The 23,442-nt window shown below is 29.8% G+C and overlaps 1 protein-coding gene, 2 long non-coding RNA genes and 1 pseudogene across 5 annotated transcripts; 2 read left to right on the forward strand and 2 right to left on the reverse strand.

Moving 5' to 3' along the window:
• The first annotated feature begins 10,196 nt into the window (after window positions 1-10,196).
• Window positions 10,197-11,517, forward strand: LOC104747834 (putative transcription factor At1g11510). Of its 2 annotated transcripts, XM_010469539.3 has the most exons (2): window positions 10,200-10,814; window positions 11,094-11,517. In XM_010469539.3, exons 1-2 carry the CDS (start codon window positions 10,283-10,285, stop codon window positions 11,270-11,272), a joined length of 711 nt encoding a protein of 236 aa, XP_010467841.1. In that variant the 5' UTR covers window positions 10,200-10,282; the 3' UTR covers window positions 11,273-11,517. The 2 variants fall into 2 exon arrangements, with proteins under 2 accessions (XP_087345317.1, XP_010467841.1); XM_087489191.1 differs by having other exon boundaries at window positions 10,197-11,517.
• Window positions 11,518-11,729: 212 nt separating this feature from the next.
• Window positions 11,730-13,277, reverse strand: LOC104747833 (tetraspanin-19-like; annotated as a pseudogene). Its single transcript, XR_015582614.1, has 5 exons — window positions 13,151-13,277; window positions 12,664-13,002; window positions 12,361-12,525; window positions 12,185-12,289; window positions 11,730-12,091 (listed from the first exon to the last, which is right to left on the reverse strand). The product of XR_015582614.1 is annotated as a tetraspanin-19-like (transcript).
• Window positions 13,230-14,125, forward strand: LOC147927421 (uncharacterized). The gene is made up of 2 exons (XR_015582615.1): window positions 13,230-13,370; window positions 13,488-14,125. It is a non-coding gene; the product is annotated as an uncharacterized LOC147927421 (long non-coding RNA).
• A 3,906-nt stretch (window positions 14,126-18,031) lies between these two features.
• On the reverse strand, window positions 18,032-19,229 carry LOC147927422 (uncharacterized). The gene is made up of 2 exons (XR_015581913.1): window positions 19,005-19,229; window positions 18,032-18,314 (listed from the first exon to the last, which is right to left on the reverse strand). It is a non-coding gene; the product is annotated as an uncharacterized LOC147927422 (long non-coding RNA).
• Window positions 19,230-23,442: the final 4,213 nt, after the last annotated feature.

Raw genomic sequence — 23,442 nt, forward strand, 5'->3', positions numbered from 1 at the left:
TATGATTATAAATTATTGTATACATAAATAAATTGTTTGATGTTTTTCACAATACAGAAAACAAACAAACAAAACACAGAGGAAACTATACTTAGGCCTTCATTGGAAGAGCATATGAAGAAGCTTTTTTAATTTTCCAATCAATATTTATTAGGAGAGCATATAAATGAGCATTTAGAAGTTGCAGATACTCTCATATGCTCTCTTCCTGTGTGCTTCATTCGAAGCATTTTCCAAGCATTTAACTCTAAAATACTAATAAATATTAAAATAATTTTAAATAATTTATTTATTTTGTAAAACTAGAAAATTATGATTTTCTAAATGATAAGTTTATTTTTTATAAGATAATATATTTGAGAAACTACTTAATGTTATTATTTAAAATAATATAATAATTTATTTAATACATTAAAATACTAATGTGGATATAACGTTTATAATATACTAGATAAGGAGCCGCACGGTGTGCGGGTTTAAAGTTTTGTAAATAAAATAAAAACTTAATAAAAATTATTGTACATTATTTATAAAAAACATTTTTGCTATAATGCACTGATTTATATCCATATACAAATCTTTTATGTATGTTACCATTAAAAGTGTATTTTTTATACTTAGGTGTACTGTATGTTACAAATCTATTATTTACCACCACCTAAAAAATTTTATATGAACAAATTAAGCCAACTATTATATGTCTCTTTACTTTCACTTTTGCATAGTTTCTGTAATCATTAAAATTGTTGGCTCAAAAAATATTTTGAATAAACAATAAATTACATCACAATAGTGTATGACTAACCATAGAGTGAACCTCGATTCTTCCCTCTTTTCTTATGAAGAGAACCTTGTGTCCAATATCCTCCACCATGGAGTGAACCATCGCTCCGACTTCCTCTCTTAGGGAGATAACCTTGCATTCAACCTCCCCCACCTTCCTCCCTTTAAGGAGATAACCTTGCGTCCAACCTCCTCAACCATAGAGAGAACCTTGGCTCTGTCCTCCTCCTATGTTGAGAGAACATGTTTACGTCATTTAGCTATCTCAAAGTGGCTTGCTCCAGTAACCAATGAAACTAAAGACCTTTTTTCAACGTCACATAATCTTTTGATAGTAACTAATATTAAATTTCTCAATGTATTCATGGAAGTTTCTTTGACACACCATGTTGTAGCCTCTGTCTTTAAGCTCCTATGGATCTATCAACAACGATTTATGTTTTTCCAATCTATCTATGTTTGTTGTAGGCTTGTGTTTGATTAGCATATTTTATCTAACCATTAGGTTGATTACCTTCTCCTCTTTATCTCCTTTTGAGATTGATTGAATGGTAACAATTATGTTTGCCCCGAAAAAAAAGTTCTATGACCAACCAATCAAGGTTGAAAAATTAGAAGAAAATTAATTTGACATAATTAATGAAATAATAGAAAATTATAAGCACGGTAATATATGAATCTCAAATAATTCAAAGATAAAAATGTAAATTAAATAAAACAATCTAAAACTACTACAATAAAATTTAAAATACATTATTAGAAAAAAAAAATGAATATATTAATCTTTCATTTTTTTTTTGGGTCAACATATTAATCTTATTTTTGATTTTTAAAAATAAGGAAAATTTGTCTTCCCATTAAAAAAGTTGACCAATAGAACAAAGTTGAAGCAATATTTTTGACTAAATTATTTTGTTAGATGAATAATATGAGACGATCTATGTTATTATATAAGTGAGTATTTACATTTTTTAGAATTAATAATTTTATGTATATTTTCCTTAATCCTTTTCCTGTTTTATGGGAAAATTTATTCCAATGTGCTCATTGTTTTTTAAAAAAAATTTTGCTTCCCACTTTTTTGTAAGAAGTACTATCGTTAGACGATAAGAACACTTTCTATTTAGTTGATCTAGTGTTATATAATCTCTGTTGTTATCTTGCATTTGTGTATTAATAGAAATCATAATAACATTCTGAGAAATTTGTTAATTCCAAAAACCTTAGTTATTATGCATAAGAAACTTTGTTGACACTTCAAAGTTAAAAATTGCGTAGTATGCATAATGAAATTAAGAAACGAAACAAAATTCACAGAAACGACGACAAAAACACATGGTTATATCTAGGAATCTTTTTATATAGTTGTTCGATTAGACAACAAAGAAATTGCCTTCGAGACTTGTTCAAGAACAATGATGTGTCAAACAAAGGTTAATAAAAAAACAAAGAAGAAAATTTTACCAAGAAAAACAAAGATAGTCGAAATTATTTTGTTTGGTGAAAAATATGTCATCATCTATTTGCTTATATAGAGGGGTATATTTACAATCTTTTTCCTTTTAGGATTAACAAAGTTTTTTTAATATAATAAAATTATAGTTATCTTATGCATCATTTTACAAAGCTTGAAAACTGTGATTCTTTATTGTTAAAATTGACACTTGTCACGATCTGATGAATTACCAACTTTGATATGTGATTTCCGATCGTTAAAATTGATGTGTCACGATCTGATGAGCTACTAACTTGGATATTTAATAGTTAAAACTGACACGTGTCATGATATAGTGAATTTTCAACTTTGATTTCTGATCGTTAAAACTAACACGTGTCACAATCTGGTGAGTAACTAACTCTGAGAACCAAACTTTATATAATAAGATATATATATATTTTTTTAGTTTAATGTTTTATATTATATATATTTTAAAAAGTTATTGAAATTAAAAATGTAGTTATAGATATAAACTTTTATAAAAAATTATAATATATATTAATTATTTGTAATTAATGTGTTATACTATAAATATATATAATTAAAACTATTAAATTACACATTTATATATATATACATATATAAATATATAAAATTTATTAAATGAAAGATATTTTTGTAAAAATTATATAGCAATGAGTGATAATTAATTTTTTTAATGAAACACATTTAAATTATATTTTTTAATTAATATCATATATTAAATATAGATATAATATCTAATACTCCACTATTATACTAATCAACTAAATGTGTTATGTTATTCAGAGCATACAACTTATGCACTTTAATGCTTATGCTGCATAATGCTAATGCTCTAGTATATGTTGATCCAATGTAATTGTAAATTTTGACCGATAATCTATTCTAAACTCGGTTAGTGGGTTACTTTTGCAAATTTTGGAAATGCAATTGAAAAATATATATATTTGCTGAAACTAAAGAGAAGTTAAATATATATATATATATATATATATAAATGTCACTAGGTCAATTAAATAAAAACTAGGATCGGACCCGCGCTACAGCACGGGGAATATATATGTGTTGTTAAAGCGGATAAAAATAAATAAGATGTTATATTATTTTTGTATTATACTGTTTCTGTTCGTCCTATTTGCTACTGTTGTTAAAAATCGATTAAAATAGAACAATTTTTTCTTTGTCAATATTTGAGATTTTGTACACTATTTTTTTGCAAAATATTTGATTTTATTAAAATGAACAAAGGTGAGGGAACTATATAATCAGACAGGATATAATTAGAATGAAATAATAATTTACTTAAGATAGGGTTGTCAAAACATGAGTAGTCGAATGTTATTTTAAAGTTTGTGTTTATTAATACTAATATGTACATAATGGGCCTGTTTGTTTCGTTGATGCTGGCGGCAGCGGCAGCGGCAAACACAATTTTTTTAATCGCCACAAATCAGAAGCTGTGTTAGCCGTGTTAGCCGCAGCGTCATGCCACAGGTACTTGCAGCAACCAAACGAACAACGATAGATGCGACTGACGCAGTCGTAGATACTTGCGGCGACAAAACGAACATACTCAATAATAATATGTATTTGTTTTTCTATTCATCATATACATGGGGAATGTATTCCCCCAATGTGCTGATCATAGTATATAATTAATTTGTAGTTTATGACTTTTAATTGTGGTTTTGCAAAATGTGTTATAACTTTTTAGTAACAGAAATTGGGCTATATTTTTAATTGCTACACTTAAAGCAATTGGGTCTCAGTTTAACTTTTTGGAGAATTTCGATTTGATTTTGGGCTTTGTTGGCCTTTATTGTAAGATTTTTTTTTTTTTTTAACTCTGTATTGATTCTGAAAAATGAATCGTTCTTTTTCTCATTTCTTCTACCCAAGAAAACATCTATTGATTCATCTCCATATTCGAATCGATCAACCTTAGAGCCCTTAGATACTTCGTAAGTTTTGCCCTAAGCTGCATGGAATCGGGAGCGGGTACGTGGAAGCGGAAACGATCGGAAGCGGAGAAGCAAAAATTTTTAAAAATATAGGAAGCGGGTACGTGTTAAAAGCGTATCTATATTAACATTTTTGAAGTACATTTTGTGTTATGCCCTTTTAGTTGTAGTTATTTAAAAAATTATTTACAATCTTAACCCCTAGAAAATTTCTTAAAATAACAATTACATCGGATTTTGTTTTCTAAATATTTAACATTCCATTCCTACAAGAAATGTAACAAACTGCAATCAATATTTTATGGAAACAGAAGCTATACTATATTAATGACAGTTTCTATTATTTTTTGAAAATATTCTATCTCTAAATTCTTTGCAAACAAAGAAAACAACAATTTAATTCATATTTTGTTTTTCAAAACATGTTAGTTTCAATTCTTAATGTAGATAAAATGTTAATATAGATAAAAACTTTGATTCTCATTTTTTAAAATCATATTTTGATATATATATAAACTTAATAAAAACTTTAAAATATTATAAATAAAAGCTTATAAAAAGTTTAAAATACTATACAGTGTGGTTATATAGTAGGATGGGTTATAAAGAAGATATGTTGGAATTAATAAAATATAATTAAATTTATGCATAAACACGGGTTAAATCCTTATTTTATTATTTGTCAACACTACTAATATTAGCATATTTGACATATCAAATCAACTTACTTTAACTAAGATTGTGTAAAATAAGTAAATCATTATGAAAATATGATTTAATCACAGCTTATAAATTACTTATTATGTATTTAAATCCCTTATTTTTTTCTAATAACTAAAAAAACCAAATAGAATCTCAACACTAAATAAAACAAACTAAATTTAACAAAAAATAGTTACACAGTATACCGCACGTTAAAAATAAATATTAACATTTTAGCCGTTTGAACGGCTGAAAATTTTAATTATTCCTTTATTTACAAAACAACCACAATTTAACAAGCAAATACAATATAAGTTATAGATAATAATAAAAAATTATATACCCGTGGTTTACCACGGGTTAAAGTCTACTATGTATGTATATTTATATACATATATATGTTTATATATTTATATATATTTACAAAGTTCTAAACAAAACATCATATTAATCAAATATTGAGACATACTTGATGTTGTTATATTTTTGAAAAACAAGTTTTATTAGCTTCTAAATATTAAACTAACAGTGAGTTCATATTTTTATTAATCAAAAATACTGAAAAGTGAAAAAAAAAACCAAAGCACGATTAGAAAAACTATCATTCTAATTTCTAACAATACAAACAACACTTTGAAAACACAGAAAAACAAGTACAAAACAGATTTTAAATTACCTTTGTTTATTTATTAGGTTAATAGATTTTACTTTTTACGTTTATAAATTATATTAAGTTGGGCCACAAAAACTAAAGGCCCAAGAAATTAAATTACTTTAGTAACCGCACAAGATAATTTTTACATTTACATGTTACATTTTTATTTTTAATTTAGTAAACGCATTTAAAACATGAAATTATATACACTATAAGACTGGTAGATCAAATGAACTATCTAAATGTCTTTACGTTGGCGTACATTACTTTACATAGTCTTACTTTACAGAGTTTACTCTAAGTGAGTTTTGTTAACTAAAAGTATATATAAATCTTTTGTTATTCTTAAAAGTATTAGTTTGAGACATGGACTTGGGCCTTTATAAGAGAGAGAAATATAATCAAATCATATTTATAAAATTAAAATTAAAAATATTTAATGCTAATAGCATGATTGTAAATAGGTTTGAAGTTAAGGATTTATTTCATAAATGTCTCAAAAAATGTATATATAGATGCCCTCCTAGTTAATGGCATATTATGGAAATCTTTCAGAATATTGCGAAAAAACTCTTAAAGTTAAAACATACTTCAACATTGATTATGAAATTCATGGACATTTGGCACATTTTTTTTTCTCACTGAATGGATTATATTAAAAAGGAAGAGTTCAGAAAGGTTATAAATCACAACATAAAAAACTTGGCAATACAATTCAGATTTTTTTTTAATTTTTTTTTGTCGGCTGCACGTGTGATTTTATTTTTTGTCTCTGCAACACACAGTTAATTAAAAATAAAATATAACTGGTTTTATCTAGTTTTATCAGCATTACAAAAACATACTAGTTATACCTATATGTACTAGTATTACTTAAAACCCATAAATTCAATTATGAATAAGATGCAGAACAAACAAATCATGAATATCTTCGCTCACGGTTGGCTTGTACTTCTTCCCGAGTTGGTTCATTATCGTCGTCATTCCGCCGTTTCTTCTTCCCGAATTGGTTACAGAGATCGCTCGCTGTTGATTTGTTCATCGTCATTGAGTCATTCATCACCGTCGTTTCTTCTTCCCAAATTGGTTACAGAGATCGCTCGTTGTTGAGTTGTTCATCGTCGTTGAGTCGTTCATCGCCGCCGTTGTTTCTACATATCATTGTTGAGTTGTTCATTGTGAATACTGCTGAAACTATTTCATCTCTACACTACTGAATGATCCAAATTCTCTAATTTACCGAATAGTTTTACATACTAGTATTACATATAAATCTTACTAGTTTATCTAATTCTACTAATATTTCAAAATTACACTAGTTTTATCTAGTTATATCGATAAATTCAAATATAAACATAAACCCATAAATCACAATGTTCGCTCATCGTCGTTGAGTCATTCTCTGTGAATGCTGCTGAAACTATTTCATCTTACTAGTTTTATCTAGTTTTACTATTTCATTCTCTGTGAATGCTGCTGAAACTATTTCATCACACTAGTTTTACTTAGTTATACTTAGTTATACTAGTTTTACTTAGTTATACTAGTTTTACCCAAAAATTCAAATACGAACATGAACCCAGAATTCACAAATTATAACTCCAAAGCTTGTATTTTAGACCCATTTTCCTTATCAATTGAACACCATAACATAATACATAATTTTTCAAGTTTCACAAAATCGATTTTAAGGTTGTAGTTTTAATTTCAAAAATTTCTCTGATTTTAGGGATTGGATCTAGTTTTGAAAGAGAAAGAATGGAGTTGTCGTCGTTTTTTCTTTCTGGGTTGGTTCCAGAGATCGCTCTTCCTCGCCGTCATTGTTTATCACCGTCACGAAGAAACTGAAAAGAGTTAGAAAAAAAGAAAAAAAAAGATAAAATTAAAAATTTTGTTTAGTTTAATTTTATATTTTGGTCTTAGTTTTAAATATATTTTTTTTTGCGTTTGCGTTTGCGTTTGCGTTTGCGTTAGCGTTTCAATAATTAGGTAAAATATTAGTTGTATATTTTAGGGTATATTCTTTAGATATCCAATTAATGACAACTAGGTTCGGACCCGCACGTACGTGCGGGGTTATGTTTATAAACAAAATTAATTTTGTATATATAATCAAACTTATACTAATTGAGATTTTAGTTTGATATTTGGTTTGATTTATTAATGTTTGAAAATTTAAAATAATAATGATTTCACCAGTATCTTAAAATTTAGAACAACATGACGGTTGGACTGGTAATAAACTAAATCCAATAAATGATTGGTTAGATTCTATTAAATTTGTGAACTATCAAATTGGATATATAACCGCTAACAGTGATGAAAACCCGTTTGAAACATATACAAATATTTAGGATGACCGTAACTCTCTTTTCATTTTGTCAAGTTCCATTATGACTTACATCCGTTCTCAAATTTTCGTTGCATAACAGAAAGCATTCCCAATATGGGACATTCCGGATATAAGAAAAAATTGTATTTTCCGATTGAAAACGGGAGGGGACCGGATGAAAACATAAATTCTTGAACTCCCGTATGAAATAAACATAAATATAATTCATAGTATATCTATATATCATATGTTTTAATAAAAATATTACGAAATTAATTGACTTCTTTATTCTTACTATTTTATATATGTTTCACCAATATTAGATTATGTTTTTTTAAATACTTTTAACTGTTATAGAACATATTTTATGTATTTTTTATTTTTATTTTATTTTGAACTTATGCTAGTTCAACTGAAAATAGTAAGATTTATTTGAAAAAATTAAATGTATTTTAATATTTAATAGAACACGTCAATAGTTAAAATTATTTATTTAGTATGTGTAAACATATTTATATAGTATAACGTAATTAACTCAAAATTTTGTCATTTTGGTTTATGAATATTTGGGTGTTTGAGTGTTAATCAGTATTTTAAGATTTGGCTTATAAATTTTTATACTATGAACTATACTATGAGTCATCGTTACCTTGAATATTTCATTAGAGATTCAAGGTAACCATGACTTAAAAATCTATAAAAATTTTAAAAGTATTGAGATTAACACTCAAACACTCAAATTTCAAGGAAATTTTTAATAGAATTTTTAAAGATAACATGATTTAAAAACAAATTTCAAGGTGCTCATGTTATAAAATTTTACCGCCATGTGTGTTTTTTTTTTTTTTCCAAATACATCCCAAACTATAGTGATATTTTAATAAAGACTGTTAACATCATATATTTGGAAAAATAAGAAAATAATATAATTTAATACATACAGCTGATTATAATATAGTCATGGAAGATTAATTGTACTTATATAGATTATGTATACATACCCATTGATATATTTGCTGGTTTCAAAAGTTAATTAATGTTAATGCAAAGCTCAACTACATACTCTAATAAGAATTTTCTACAGAGGTTTCTTAAATAAATCTATATAAAAACTGAAGAAAACAAACACTAATCAATTTCTCTATCTATAAGCTGGAAAGAGTAAACATTTTTACTTTTACGTTTAAAACTAAAAAAACTATATAAAATCTTTTAAAAACTTATTTAGTTTTCAGTTAATGCATATACAATATGTTTGAATCTATATATATGATTAGATTTGGATTTTGAATTAATTGTCTAGATTTTCCTATTATACCAATGAGAGTAAATATATAAGGTTAGTTTTAGAAATAATCCCTAAATTTTAGGAATTTGGTAAATAATTACTGATTTTATTTCAAGATTTCTTAAAATAAATCATCTATTTAAATTTAAGCTAAGTTATTTTCATAAATACTATTCGAATTAATTAGATTCATTTGTTATGGAAATCTTGTTAAATAATAAGTTACATTTTTGGTATGTTATTAATTGCGAAAAACTCTTATTATTTTATAAAATTTTAATAACTATATAAATTCAAGAATTATTGATAGAAATAATTTCGTTTTTATTATAATATTTTAAATTTCATTTTGTAATCTTGTTGGCTTTAATTTCATTTAGAAAAATATACATGTTTAATATTTAATTTAGAAAAATATTTGGAAACTTAATATATTCGAAAATAATTATTTATGCTTTATACCCATATAGAAAAATAGATACAAAATCTGTAACCAATTATAAAAAAGTTAATTATTTATTTCTTTAATAGTTGTTACCATTGTTTTGAGGAAGTTTAATTTTTTTTTTTAATTATATAGGAAAATGGGTCTGTTTGGCAACATGAATATATGTTATGTTATGTTTTTTTTTTTTTATCCCTAAGTGTACTCCCCAATTAATAGTATAGATATTGATATTGTTTATAGATATACTTAATGGTCGATTTCAGTATAATTCGAATTAGAGAATCTAAGAAAGCGATTTTGGTTGTTTTCCAAATTTGCTACAAAGATTGCTATCTTTTTAGTATATTGATGAGATTGATTATCGTAATTATTGGCTTAGTTTTCGTGATAGGGAGGTAAATTAGTATTTTTTAGTATATTGATGAGATTAAACATAATGGAACCAATGTTATTTTTAGATGGTTGTAGCCCATTAAACATAATGGAACCCATTGAAAACCCGTTAGAAACCCATTAAAAACCCGTTAGAAACCCCACAATTTGTCGAGATATATCCGGCTTTCATAAAGGGTTAATTGTTTGTTGAGTCGGGTTTTACTTGTAAAGCCGCAACCCTCAAAGCAAAATCAAACGATGTCGTCGGAGGAATCTTCGTCGTCGGAAGAAGATGCACCATCAGCCGCCAAGCCTGCTCCCGCCGCTCAATCTGGATCCGAAGAAGGTGAGGAATCTTCTTCGTCGGAAGAACATGCACCATCAGCCGCCAAGCCTGCTCCCGCCGCTCAATCTGGATCCGAAGAAGGTGAGGAATCTGCATCGTCGGAAGAAGATGCACCATCAGCCGCCAAGCCTGCTCCCGCCGCTCAATCTGGATCCGAAGAAGGTGAGGAATCTTCTTCGGATGAAGAAGATGCACCATCAGCCGCCAAGCCTGCTTTCGCCGCTCAATCTGGATCCGAAGAAGGTGAGGATGCACCATCAGTCGCCAAGCCTACTCCCGCCGCTCAATCTGGATCCCAAGAACGTGAAGCCATGGAGGTTGTGACAACCAAGCGCTCGCGTGAGTCATCTTCAGATGAAGACAAAGGAGCGAAGAGGATCAAGGAAAGGAAACCTTATTTCCATAAAGTTTGGACTGAAGATGATGAGATTGCCCTTTTGCAAGGTATGGTTGATCACAACAATGATACTGTTAGGGTTTATGATAATCTAAAGGAGAAGTTTAGCTTTGAATGTACTAGGGTTCAATTTATGGAAAAGATTAGGCACCTTAAGCAGAAGTATCTAAAAAATGTTGCTAAAGTCAAGAATGGTAATGATCCAACATTTTTGAAAGCCCATGATCACAAGGTCTTTCACTTGTCTAAGTCTGTTTTTGGAAAGAAGTCAAAGAACATTGTTGGAAAGAATGTTGAGTCTTCTTCTTCTCTTGTTGGAGCTTTAGTGGGTTTTGGTATGAATGAACTTGGGGCTGAAGAAGGTCTAAGTAAGCTTTCTTCAGAGGATAAGAAGAGATTTGAGGAGCAGTTGAAGACTTTGCAGTCTAGAGAATTAAAGTTTCACTTGAAGAAGGCCAAGTTTTTTCATCAACTCTTAAGAAGGATGGATGAAGCCTCTAGTTAGATATGCTTTGCTCAAAGAATTGTTCTGATCGCTGAAGGAATGTAGCCATTAGATGCAAAATGTCTCTTTTTTTTTTGTTCGCAACTTTGGATTTTGTTTTTCCGGTTTATGTTATGACTCTGCTCTGGGTTGAGGTTATTGGCTTGTCTTTACTAAGTTGAATCTCGTCTTTGGATTTTGATCCCTGTTCAAAGTGAAACTCAAGTGTATTGGTTTTACTTTATAATCTTGCGTTAGGTAAGAGACTTCTTTGTGCATGTGGGTGATCAAAGGTGATTATGGCCATATAATAACCCAAATATTTAAAAGGGGTTTAACAAACGAAAGAGACTTCTTTTGTTGTCACTTAACAACCCAGAGAACATGTATGTATTATTGTTTCTTTTGTTTCTTATATTTTGCATAATGAAGATTCAACATTTGAAATGATGCTTAAACCTAAAAGAGTGGAGAGAGATTCACATTGATCACATAATTTTTATAATTGTAGGAACAATATCTCCAATATGTATATGTGAATTCAGGATTTACAAGAGATAATAGTGAAAGAGAAAGTGAAAGAAACAAGAAGCCAAAGTAGTTGCACACATGGAAAGGGAAGACTCGTTTTTCTCACCGGTTTGCCCTTTCATTACTCCTAACGGTCCAAGCTCCCGGTTTGGGTACATACATGGGTTCTCCAACAACGTATGGAGGCGGCTGTCGAGCGTCCTGCAGGAGTGCAACTGTGCTTACATTGTACTCGTCGTCACTGTCATAATGAAGGTGAGGGTGAGGTCCAAGAGCTTTGAGCAACATTGCCAAGAAAACTGATAGACCCTGCAGATAAAGCAAGGAAAAGGATGTGGAAACGGAGCCAATTTTAGAAGCTAACGTAAAGTTCAATCTTGTTGCTAAAAACAGTTAAGATACCTGGACACAGAGGATAGCGAGACCTATCCACTTGCAGATCTTGAAGTTCGACTCAATGAATTTAGAGAAACGGTGGAAAGCACCACTTGGATCGTCAGGAAAGTCCTGGTGAAAGCTTCCAACAGATTAGAACCATGGGCGTGACAATAGAGAGCCTCACAAGAAAAGAAAAATACCTCTTTCCAGTCACGGTTTAGAAAGATATCGGCAACCACACCGCCCTCAACCATAACTAGCAAGACAATGAATCCCATATACTGAAGCCAGTCGATGTGCCAACAAACAGATACACATAAAAAAGAGAAACACAGGAATATGGATAGGCAAATCTTACAAGAGTCCTAACTAAGTGATCTCTTCCCTACGAACTAGTCCATGCTTATTATATATATAGTTCAGTACCACTCAGAAGCTAAGCAAAACAAGAACCCACCCTCGAATAGCCAGAAACTGCTCAGATACATAAAGATTAAAAAAACAGACCAAGGAACAGGGTGATCAGAATCAGGCATCAGCAAAGGGAAGGTCTCCCATTTGTTCTTGCCATTGTCTAATAAGCCAAACAGCGTAGAGAATCATGGCGATCCCAACCATCCCAATTAGGGAATTCACGAGCTTCAACATGGACTGTAAACAACTTCTCACGATTCTCACCATCCTCTTTTTTTTTTTTTTTTTTTTTTTGTTAATAAATCACCCAAAAACCTTAGACCGAAGAAGAGACCGACAACCCAACAACAAATTCGAAGAGAAATCGAAAAAAGAAAGAGAAATTTGTGAATCCCTCTCTTGCTCCAGATGTTCTCTCTTTCTCCTTTCTAAATAAACACCAAAAATCGTAAAGTTTAGATTTTTATGAAAAAGATAGATTTTTTTATGAAAAATATGATATTTAAATCGTTTTTATTTTTTGAGATAAAGAAAAGAAAAAATAGAAAAAAAAAAAAAAAAAAAAAAAAACCACACCTGATAGAGAGACACAGAGTAGAATTGGTCTCCATGGTAACTTGAAAGCGGCTTGGCTATGAATATGATTCTAGGCCGATGGGTTTCCTTCAGTTGCGGAACCACGCCCGTGGCTAATGTTTCCGACCGAAGACATTCGGAGTTTCGTGGTCTCTCCTCTACTACCACTTGTCGCCCTTCTCTCAGATGCTCTTGTCTCGAAAGCAAAGAAGCTACTCAGGTGCGTTTCATCAGATTAGGATAAAGTTTCCCGTTTTTTTTTTTTTTTTTTGTTTACGACTGTCGTTTTTGGTGGCAATTCTAATTCCCAAGTCAAAAGGTGCTTTTTTTTTTTTAGATTGAACAGTTGGGGAATGAACAAGGTGGGTTCTCGGTTTTGGCATCAGAGATTCCATGGGAGCATAGCAGCATATGGAGCACGTTTGCTCTTTACATCTTCTCTCTTCATATTCCTCTCAGTTTTGGGGGTTTATCCATTGTTGCCAACATACTCCATCAGCAGGTTCTTCATCCTCAGACCTGTTACAGCTGGTCAGGGAACTTAGCATCGTCAGTGCTCGTCCACTCCTTGTATAATGCATTGACACTTGTCCCTTACGTTGTAGCCACCCACGTTTAGATGACGTAACTGAGAAGGAAAAAAATAAAAAGGTTCCAACGCAATCTTATCTTTGTTAAAGACGAAACAGCGTATAAATCGTGTCCGTGTGTGTGTGTTTGCAACAGCTGATCTGTTCCTTAACAAGCTGACATTCTGAGACTCCTGAACAAGCGAGAGCAAGTGGAGGGTCGGAGAGACATTGAGAGTACAGCCGACATTCTGAGACTCCTGAACAAGCGAGAGCAAGTGTTGCATGCAATGGAAAAAGACCGACTGAAGAGAACATGTATAGATAGATTTGGTTTCTACCACATAATTGGAATTTTAGTTTTGGATGTGTCATGTTTCCAAATTTACAATATGTTTTTTTTTGTGTGTGATTTGCCTGAAACGTCTACAATCTTTGGACACTTGGAGGAAAAATTTTAAAGAAACTTTCACTTAGTGCCTTAACTAGTGAAGATTAATGAGTCAGAAACAGATCAAAGCAATTCTTTTTCTAGAAATTTGTCAAAAGAAAAAGAATCTGAGTGGCGCTAGATATGAAAATCGGTCAAGCTAGAAAAGAGAACGTAAAGGGCTATCATTATTGTATCGTTATGTAAAGATAAACAAAGTAAAACAAGAACATGGACACTCTTCTCTGAAAGCTTTAGTAATTTGATCTCCCTACCAACAATTTACTTCCAACTTTATCTGCTTTTCCAACCTACTTGTACTAAAGGAGATTGTGAATATTATTATTATTTTTAACAAAGAGAATTGTGAATTCGAATTACCCGTTGAAGCACTGATCAAAGGCATTAAACCGATCGATCGATGAACAGGAAGGAGTTGGTTTAGGTTTAGTTTGTTAACAGCTGTTGCCATAAAAGCCGTCTTCAGGCTGTGGTTGAGTGAGATTTGTGGAACTCATCATCTCGATGATTAATGGAAGAGACGTTTGATAAATCAAATGATTTGATCTAATTAAACTCGTAAACATCGCGTGTACATACACTTGTCTTCTTATTCCTCTCCTCGATCGGCCTCTTATCTCTTCTTGTTCCTGTGTGTGTATGTGTGTGTGTTCTCTCGAGTTTCAGTCATTGATTTTTGAGCTTCGTGGCTTTTTATGCAAATCTCTCACTTGTGTGTTTCGTCGCGACTCGCATGCATGGTGTCTCATATTTACTGAATAACTAGTAGTAAAGTGGCGGGCTATATATCATGGAAGATGTCTTTAACTTCCATCTTTATGCGGCTATTGACTTTTTTTTTATATATATATAAAAAACCATCAATTGCGTTATGATCGATCTCGCTAACGAGTATGATATTGCTGCTTAAGTAAAAGGACCATTCGAATTTTGCCTACATCGTCTGACAGCTTAACCCAATGAATGATATATAGTACATCCAACTTTGACTAAAATATACTAGTATATTCTGAAGGCCTGCTACATATAGTTTTGGTTTTCATTCTTGGAGTGTCACATTTTGTAGTATTAATACGAGTAGGCTATGTTCTGACCAAAGCTATATATATATATAACAACACTTTTTTAATCATATGAGAATTCTGGATTAACAATTATCAATTTCAGGACCGGGAGATTCAAACCGGATTTTGTCTAAATTCGAAGTTATGGTATTTTTTCCGGTTGAGGAATATAAAATCTTATTATATAAAGATTGATGTCAAAATTACTCATTAACAAGATCTTGACACGTATCAATTATATCATTCAGATGTTGACACATGTCAATTCTAAAATTATTAAATTTTTAGAAAATAAAAATGTAAAAATTCAAAAACTACCATAAAAAGAAAAGATAATTATAAGGAATATATAAAAAAAAAATCGAAATTGTAATATTTTTTACTTATTTTAATTTTAAGTTGCTAATTTTACAAGAAAAATGATTACTTTTTATATAAGATAAAAAAAAATATGATTGTGAAAATTATACAACTAACTACAGTTTCTTAAAAAATATAAATACTCACCTTTACATAAAGAAAGAGATTGTTGAAGTAAAAAATTCAAAATAAAAATAGATCGTTTCATATTTTTTTCACCAATCAAATAATTTATTTAAAATGAGTGCTATTGTAACATATAAGATAGGAGTATGTAAGATTAACGTATGCGTTTTTGTAACTATAAAATGTTAATGTGAAGAGACATATAATAGGTTATTTAATATGTTCATAAAGACAATTTGTTGGAAGTAGTAAAGAATAATGAGTATATTTTAATAGTAAAATATATTTGTGTGTACAAATACACTTCAAGTGGATATACATTAGTGTATTATAGCAAAAAACACAACTATTTTCTGTAAATAAAAGTTTATCTCTTTACTTTTATACATTGTTTTTACTTACAAAAAGAATTAAATAAATATATTCTTTGTTAAATTTAATTTAATTTTAATAGATTTGAACTCATCTACAACTATTTTCTTAACTAAAAGTGTATCTGTTTACTTCTTTTTTTTTCATGCAAACAAGAAATTAAAAGAAAATTATTTGGTTAGTTGTCCAAGCCGGAGGGAAGGGGTTTACAAAATAAACTTCAGAGATAAGAGAACGCGAAGCACGGACAAGACAATTCACCTTCTTATTTGACGCACGCGGGATCCAAGAGATGGAGAATAGTTGGAAGGACTCCAGCGAGTTGAACTCATCAAGCACGTTGGAGAAGGACGGCCAATATTTAGGGGACTGGACCATAGTAAGTAACTCAGCACAATCAGTCTCGAAATGTTGACAAGCGATCCCTGCAGCACATCTCCGCTCCATGGCCCAGTACAACGCTTCTAACTCCGAATGTAGGGGGGAGGGGCTCCGTCTTAGAGACTTGGCCCCCAACAACAAGGTTCGCTCCTCACCAAAAATTGCCACCGCTTTCACCTCTTTCTCTCTCTCCCCTCCATCACCATCTGGTTAACTGAAGCGCTTTGTGTTTGAATCCTTCTTCTTATTCTAAAACCTAGCTTGTAAAATTGGGCGTTTTTGATTCAGTTGGGGGTTTTAGGTGTTTAATTTGTTTTCTAGTTTGATGAAGTTTAATGGAGTGAAAGTGTTTTTTTTTGTTGTAATTTGAGCTTGTTGGTGAAGGTTAAGATGTGATTGGTACAAATGATTCATGTAGCAAATTGATTGTTGATGGTTGTGTGATTTTTTGCATTAGAGTTTGATTAGTTAGTCTAACTTTCAGGTTGGCTGGTACAAATGATTCGTGTAGCACAGAGTGTTATTTATTGTTCGTGTATTGATGTGTTTCTTTGTCACATTTGAAGATTTAGGAAGCATTGTTGAGAATTCATGAAGACTTTCCTGAAATTATTACCTGATTTCAATTTTTATCGCATGACATTGGGTTGAAAGTTTCTCTAAGCTACGTGATGTATCTGCAGATGACACAAGATGCAAGTATGCTTTGGATATGTTCCTTTATCTAATTTTACTCTATTTGTTGTTTAGACATATATGATGCTTGAGAAATTTTTTTAGTTTTTTTGGTACTTGTCTAATGTATAACATTCTCACATGTTTTACCCTAATCTTATGTTTTCTTAGATTCTTGATCTCTTTGTTATTATCTTATGCTTTTTTTCTGGGATGGTCTTGCACATACTGTTGTTTGTTAATATGTTCTGCTCTTTTTTAGTTTTCACGTATGCTCTAAGATACATAGGTTCTTACTTCCATCTTATGAAAATTCAGGAAGGATTGAACGAAATTCAAGAAAGTTTCCTTAAACTTCAAGATGACCTTCATAAAAAGTTTAGGAAGAATTGGAGCTGCAATAACACTCAAAATCAAAGACGAACGGTGCTCATACAAGATTGAAGGCTTCAGTTGCCCCATATGAGATCGAAGTATTTACAGTTTGATTCTTTGTATTCACATGGTCTTTGTTTTAGCATTATGATTTTGGTTATGAAAGATAGTTTGGATGGTTTTCGCCACAAGACTTGTTTTAAAATATATTCAGGAAGGTTTTGTATTAATTGTCTCGATATTTTGGTAGATAGCTATGTTTTCACCAGTAAACATATAAGAAGGATTTGAATGTAACATTCAAGAAGGATTCTCATATATTTATGAATGATTTCTTGAATTTCAGGAAGACCGTCATGATAAGAAAAAAAGAGCATTAGGAAGGAGCCATTGACGTTTAGGAAGAACTTTTTGAAATTTAGGAAGAAGTCATTGATGTTTAGGAAGATCTTCCTAAAACATCATGTTGGATATTTCTATTTGCTACATTTATTGTAAAACACCAATATGTGCACATAATCAAATCATTATACATCCTTAATGAAGTAATATGTGATACAATAAAACAAAACACATATAAAGAGATTTAGAAACACATTTTTGAAAAATTTAGGAAGGATTTCATAGCTTTTAGGAAGGTGTTCTTGAAATTTAGGAAGACCTTCCATAATGACGAACTCAACTTCCACTCAAGTGCCCATTTTCCCATCTTCATCATCAACTCTCTGCTTTGTTCTTGAAATATTTGTCATCATTTATATCATCAATCACTTGAATTTGGAGCTCAAAACCTTATTCAACAACATGATCAGTCCATGAATTCAATTTTTCGTTTTTACATATTACTTCAAGAGATATCTTATATATCACCCCACATTTAATCTAGTTCTGCAACACTACCAGATTGATTAACTTTAAAACCCCAAGAAACACTACCAAGTTGATCTGTACCATTAGCAAAACAATTCAAAAACTCATAGCAAGCTAGATACCTACCAATTTTCCTACATGTAGTGTAGTCATTGGAGAGAAATAATGTTTAAGCTTAATCTCAATAGTACATATAAGCCTTACACAAATTTAAAACTCTCACCATGTTCTTAAAGCAAAGGTGAAATGAAACCATCCCCAACTCTATTCACCTAGAACCTTAAACGATTAAATGGTAATTCCATCCTAATACAGCTCTCTAGTAACGTCTTCATCAACACGTCAATCAATTGAAAAAAAAAACTAAAATCCCTGAGAAATCAACAACACAATCACACACATAATCGATATAACACATTCTCATAGAAATCAAATTGATTCCTGAGATTTTATTTTCTGAAGGTATCGAAGATGATTGATAATTACAGTAAGGTTAAACACAATACAAACATTTTACATTCAAACTGGAGCTCAACCCAAACTTAGATACAAAATCTTTCCCTATTTCACTCATCAAATCTAGTTTAGAGAGAGGGGGAAAAGAAAATTACCATGAGAATCGAGGCTGGTAAGTATGAGCAGAGCACAAGGAGATACACAACCATGGATTCCTCTGAGGTCTCGTTCTTCTGTTCGTTACTCTGATTTCCTCTTCCATCTATTTTCTTCTTCAACTATTTTTGAAATCTGATCGGAATCTGAGATCGGAAGCTTCACCACAAGCTTCACCGGAGAAGAAGAAGAAGATATGAGATTAAAAGCTTCATACAAGATTGTTTCGGAAAATTCATCCGGCGAAAATATCGGATTTTGAGTTTTTTGAGTTTTTTAAATAATAATATTTCTCTCTATTAATTATTCAATATTAAAAAATGCTAGTTTTGGAACATTCCAGCGTGTGTGTTAGCTTTGGAATAAAAATCCAAATATATGTCATTTTAGGATATTTCTCTTAATTAATAGTATGCCATGGAATAAATGATAACAACATTTGTTTTTTTGTCAAACAAAAAGACAACAAATTAAAAAAGATAAGTTGTTTATAGGTCTTGAGAATTTACTTATTGAAATTCTATATCTAGCCAACAAAGAATGTGCCACATGACGGCGCATGGTTTCAAGCAAACCGAGCACATACACGTTCTCTTAACTTAAAGTAGCTCTATCTTCTCTTGCTATGGCCTATGTCGATATCCCGTGGAAGACGGACCAAACTAGTGGCGTCGGTGTGGGACGTTCTACAGCTACTACGAAATGGGATGACGAATTTTATTGGCTTTAATTACAACAAAGTCATTGAAGTATTTCCTCTTTATCTTGAACTTCATAGTTTGATATGGGCGATGATTAGTTACTTACTGTATTTGGTGATATATTCGATGGATATATGACCAAAGTGGTATCTGATTATGACGAATGGCTGGCGGCATTTAATTTGCTCCAAAACTGAGCATTTTAGAAACTTTTCTAGTTTTCTTATGAAGTTCAACCTAAATTCATTAGTCAAAAGATAGTGTATGTTAAACTTGTTATTTTTTCTATATTTACCGTATGAAATTGTAAATTCTAAAAATCAAAACACATAAATTTTGAAATAATATGTTTTATCCTTGGATTTGAATCCTTCTATTTTACACTTTCAAATCCATTCAAATCCATTTAAAACATAGTGAAAATATACCAGTTTGACACAAATTTGGCAGTTAATTGCTAAATTAACACTCCATCTTATCCAATAACTAGAATGACACAAATTTTAGGTAGAAAGACTAAAAACCCATAATTTTTTTTTCGAAAAAACAAAAAAACAAAAAAAAATGAATAGTATTTGATATTTTGATTTAAAAATATGATTAATGAAAAATAAAAAATGTTTAAAAATATGATATTGATATTTTTAATATAATTTATGAAAATAAAATATGATTTAAAATATAATTTATAAAATAATATTCAAAATTTTGTTTATAAAAATATTATGTATAAAGATATGATTTGAAAATATGAAGTTTAAGATGAAATAGTTTAAATAAGTTTTATAAAAAATATAATGTATGAAATTATAACTAAAAATAATGTATAATATTAAAATAATATTATAAAAATATAATATAAAATATAGAAAAATAGGATTTTAAAATTTGATGTTAATTTTTTTATTATGATTTAGGAAAATAAAAATTTATAAAATATGCTTTAAATATATGAGTTAAAAAATATCATTCACAATATGATTTATAAACAATATAATAAATAAAAATATGACTGAAAAAAATATAACTTAAAACAAATCTGTTGTCACTATATTTATATTTTACATCTAATAAATCTGTTATCAAACACCAGATTTTTGGAAGCAAACAAAAAAACTGTCATAACTTAAACAAATCTGCCATAACATATGGTATTCACATAGGTCATTTTAGCAATTTTTTAAAAATGTTATAATCTGTTATCAAATGACAAATTTTTGTTTAAATTTAAAAATCTGTCGTAACTTAAAACAAATCTGTTATCACTAGAGGTCAACCTAGTAATTATTTCTCTGTGAAAAAATCTGTCATGTTACGACGGATTTTAAATCAAGAAAATAAATTTGAAATAACTGTGGAAAATAAATCTGCCAGACATTATATCAAATCTGTCATATATTGTGAAAGTTTGTGGTGTCTTTATAAATAAGTCTGTCGTAAAAAATAAATATGTCATCAATTATAAATCTGTCATAACTGTAGTTAAAAAATCTGTCGTCCAAAATAAATCTGTCAAAAAAAATCTGTCATACTAAAATAAACCGGTTGTGCAAAAACAAATCTGTCATACACAATTTAATATGTCACAACTAGTCCGACAGACTTTTGAAAATAGTTTGATACAAAATTTGTCATACAAAAATAAACCGGTTGTGCAAAAACAAATCTGTCATACACAAATTAATCTGTCACAACTAGTCCGGCAGACTTTTGAAAATATTTTGATTTTTAAAAAAAATTCTGGGAGGGTAAATTTGACTTTGTTTTTTTCCTAACAAAGTAAAAAGGGTATTTTAGGCAAAAAAATAAACTTATCTAACCCTTACATTTTATGAGTTACTTTAGTAATTAACCTCCTAATTTGGGTCAATCTAGTTTCTCTCCCTAAAACATAATATGAATTTTGAAATCCAAAAACAAATCATTAAATGAATAACATGAGATTTTAACAATTATTTGTAAATCGTAGAACCAATAGCATATAATTTTGATAAGTATTTTAAAATCAATGATTTAATAACACATGATTTTAGTTTGGATTTCCAAATCCATTAAAATCATAAAACCAATAACCCCCTCTTAAATTTACATTCCTTATTAGCTGTTATTTGATATAACTTTTTAAGTTGATAAATCGATTAATAAGTGTGTTTGTGAAAGAAAAAAATTAATGAACGAAATTAGAAAAATAAAAATTAAGTGTTTATGAAGTTCTATGGCCGAATTTAGTATGTTAGTTAAACTGTAAAATTCAAAATGTAATTAACAAGTTAGTATACATATACTATTGTTTATTTTAAAAAAGTCACATCATTGTATGCTTAATAGACTTCACCCATTTTGACATCCGTCACATCCCTACATACATATTGATCATCCCATTTTGACATTCATGATAAAAAAAATTCCCTATATTTCTATTTATTTCTACCATGAATGTCATATGATCATAAATCGAAAATATAGGGAGTGTATCTTTGTGAGTAATGAAAAAAAAAAAAAAAATTATCCAGGATAACCTCCTTTTTATAAGAAATAACTATGATAACTCAATTAATTTTTTATTCCCTAGATAACTCACATTTTGTGTCCAGATTTTTTTAATTCCAAATCTACCCATAATAAAAATTTGATATTTAAAAATAAAAAGTTGGTATTAATTCTCTTTAAATCATTTGAAAATTACAATCAGATTAATTTAAAAACAATTCCAAAACTATAAACAAATTATTATTATGTTATTGATTTTTAATGTAAATATACAAACTCATGTTGCTCTTCTATCCCATAACTTTAAAAGAAGAAAGCTTATTTTATTTCTCCATCTAAAATCCTTATTACTTGTTTATTTTTATTTTTTTTTATCTTCTTCTAATTCTTCTTAAAGCCAAAAATTTTATTACCTGTTCGCATTTATCTTTCGACTTAGTTCCAACATAATCTAACTGATCAAAAGGCTAATCGGCTTAAGAATTTTTCGGTGAAAGATTGTTCGATAGAGTCGGTGATCGTTGAAAAAGACTGGCAAACCAACTCGTCAAGTTTGCCAAATCTGCTGAATTTACTTTATATATATGTCAAATATAATTTACAAGTCAAAAACAAATTTATAGGTCTACTAAAAATGAGCCAAATGTTAGTACACTAAATATAAACCCAAATGTTAGTAGACTAAATATAAGTCTGCTGGAAAAACAAAAAAAAAAAATCTGCAGATTTTTTTCATGTCTATCACTTTCAGCAAACCATATGTAAGTATCATGATTTAATTTAAGAAGTCTGCCAAAAATACGAAGATTTTTTTATTATTATGCCGAATGTTTGTAGACTAAATAAAAATCTACTTGAAGAATCTAAGAAATCTATTAAAAATACACAGACTTTATGCATGTTTATCATATCCAGCAGACTAAATGTAAGCCTGATGCTTTAATTTAAGAAGTCTGCCGAAAATATGCAGATTTTTTGTTAGTCTGCCAAATATTCGCAGACCAATTATAAGTCTGCTGGAAGAATCTAAGAAATCTGATAAAATTACGCAGACTTTATGCATGTCTATCAATTTCATCAGACTAAATGTAAGTCTGATACTTAAATTTAAGAAGTCTGCCAAAAATATGCAGATTTTTTGTTAGTCTGCCAAATATTCGCAGACTAATTATAAGTCTGCTGGAAGAACCTGAGAAATCTGTTAAAATTACGCAGATTTTATGCATGTCTATCAATTTCAGCAGAC

This window comes from Camelina sativa, chromosome 15 (genome assembly GCF_030686135.1).
Source record: "Camelina sativa cultivar CO46 ecotype springtype chromosome 15, ASM3068613v1".
Taxonomy (NCBI): Eukaryota; Viridiplantae; Streptophyta; class Magnoliopsida; order Brassicales; family Brassicaceae; genus Camelina; species Camelina sativa.

Coding starts and splice junctions, on each gene's coding strand:
- LOC104747834 (XM_087489191.1), top strand. CDS start 10,283: ATGTCGTCGGAGGAATCTTCGTCGTCGGAAGAAGATGCACCATCAGCC.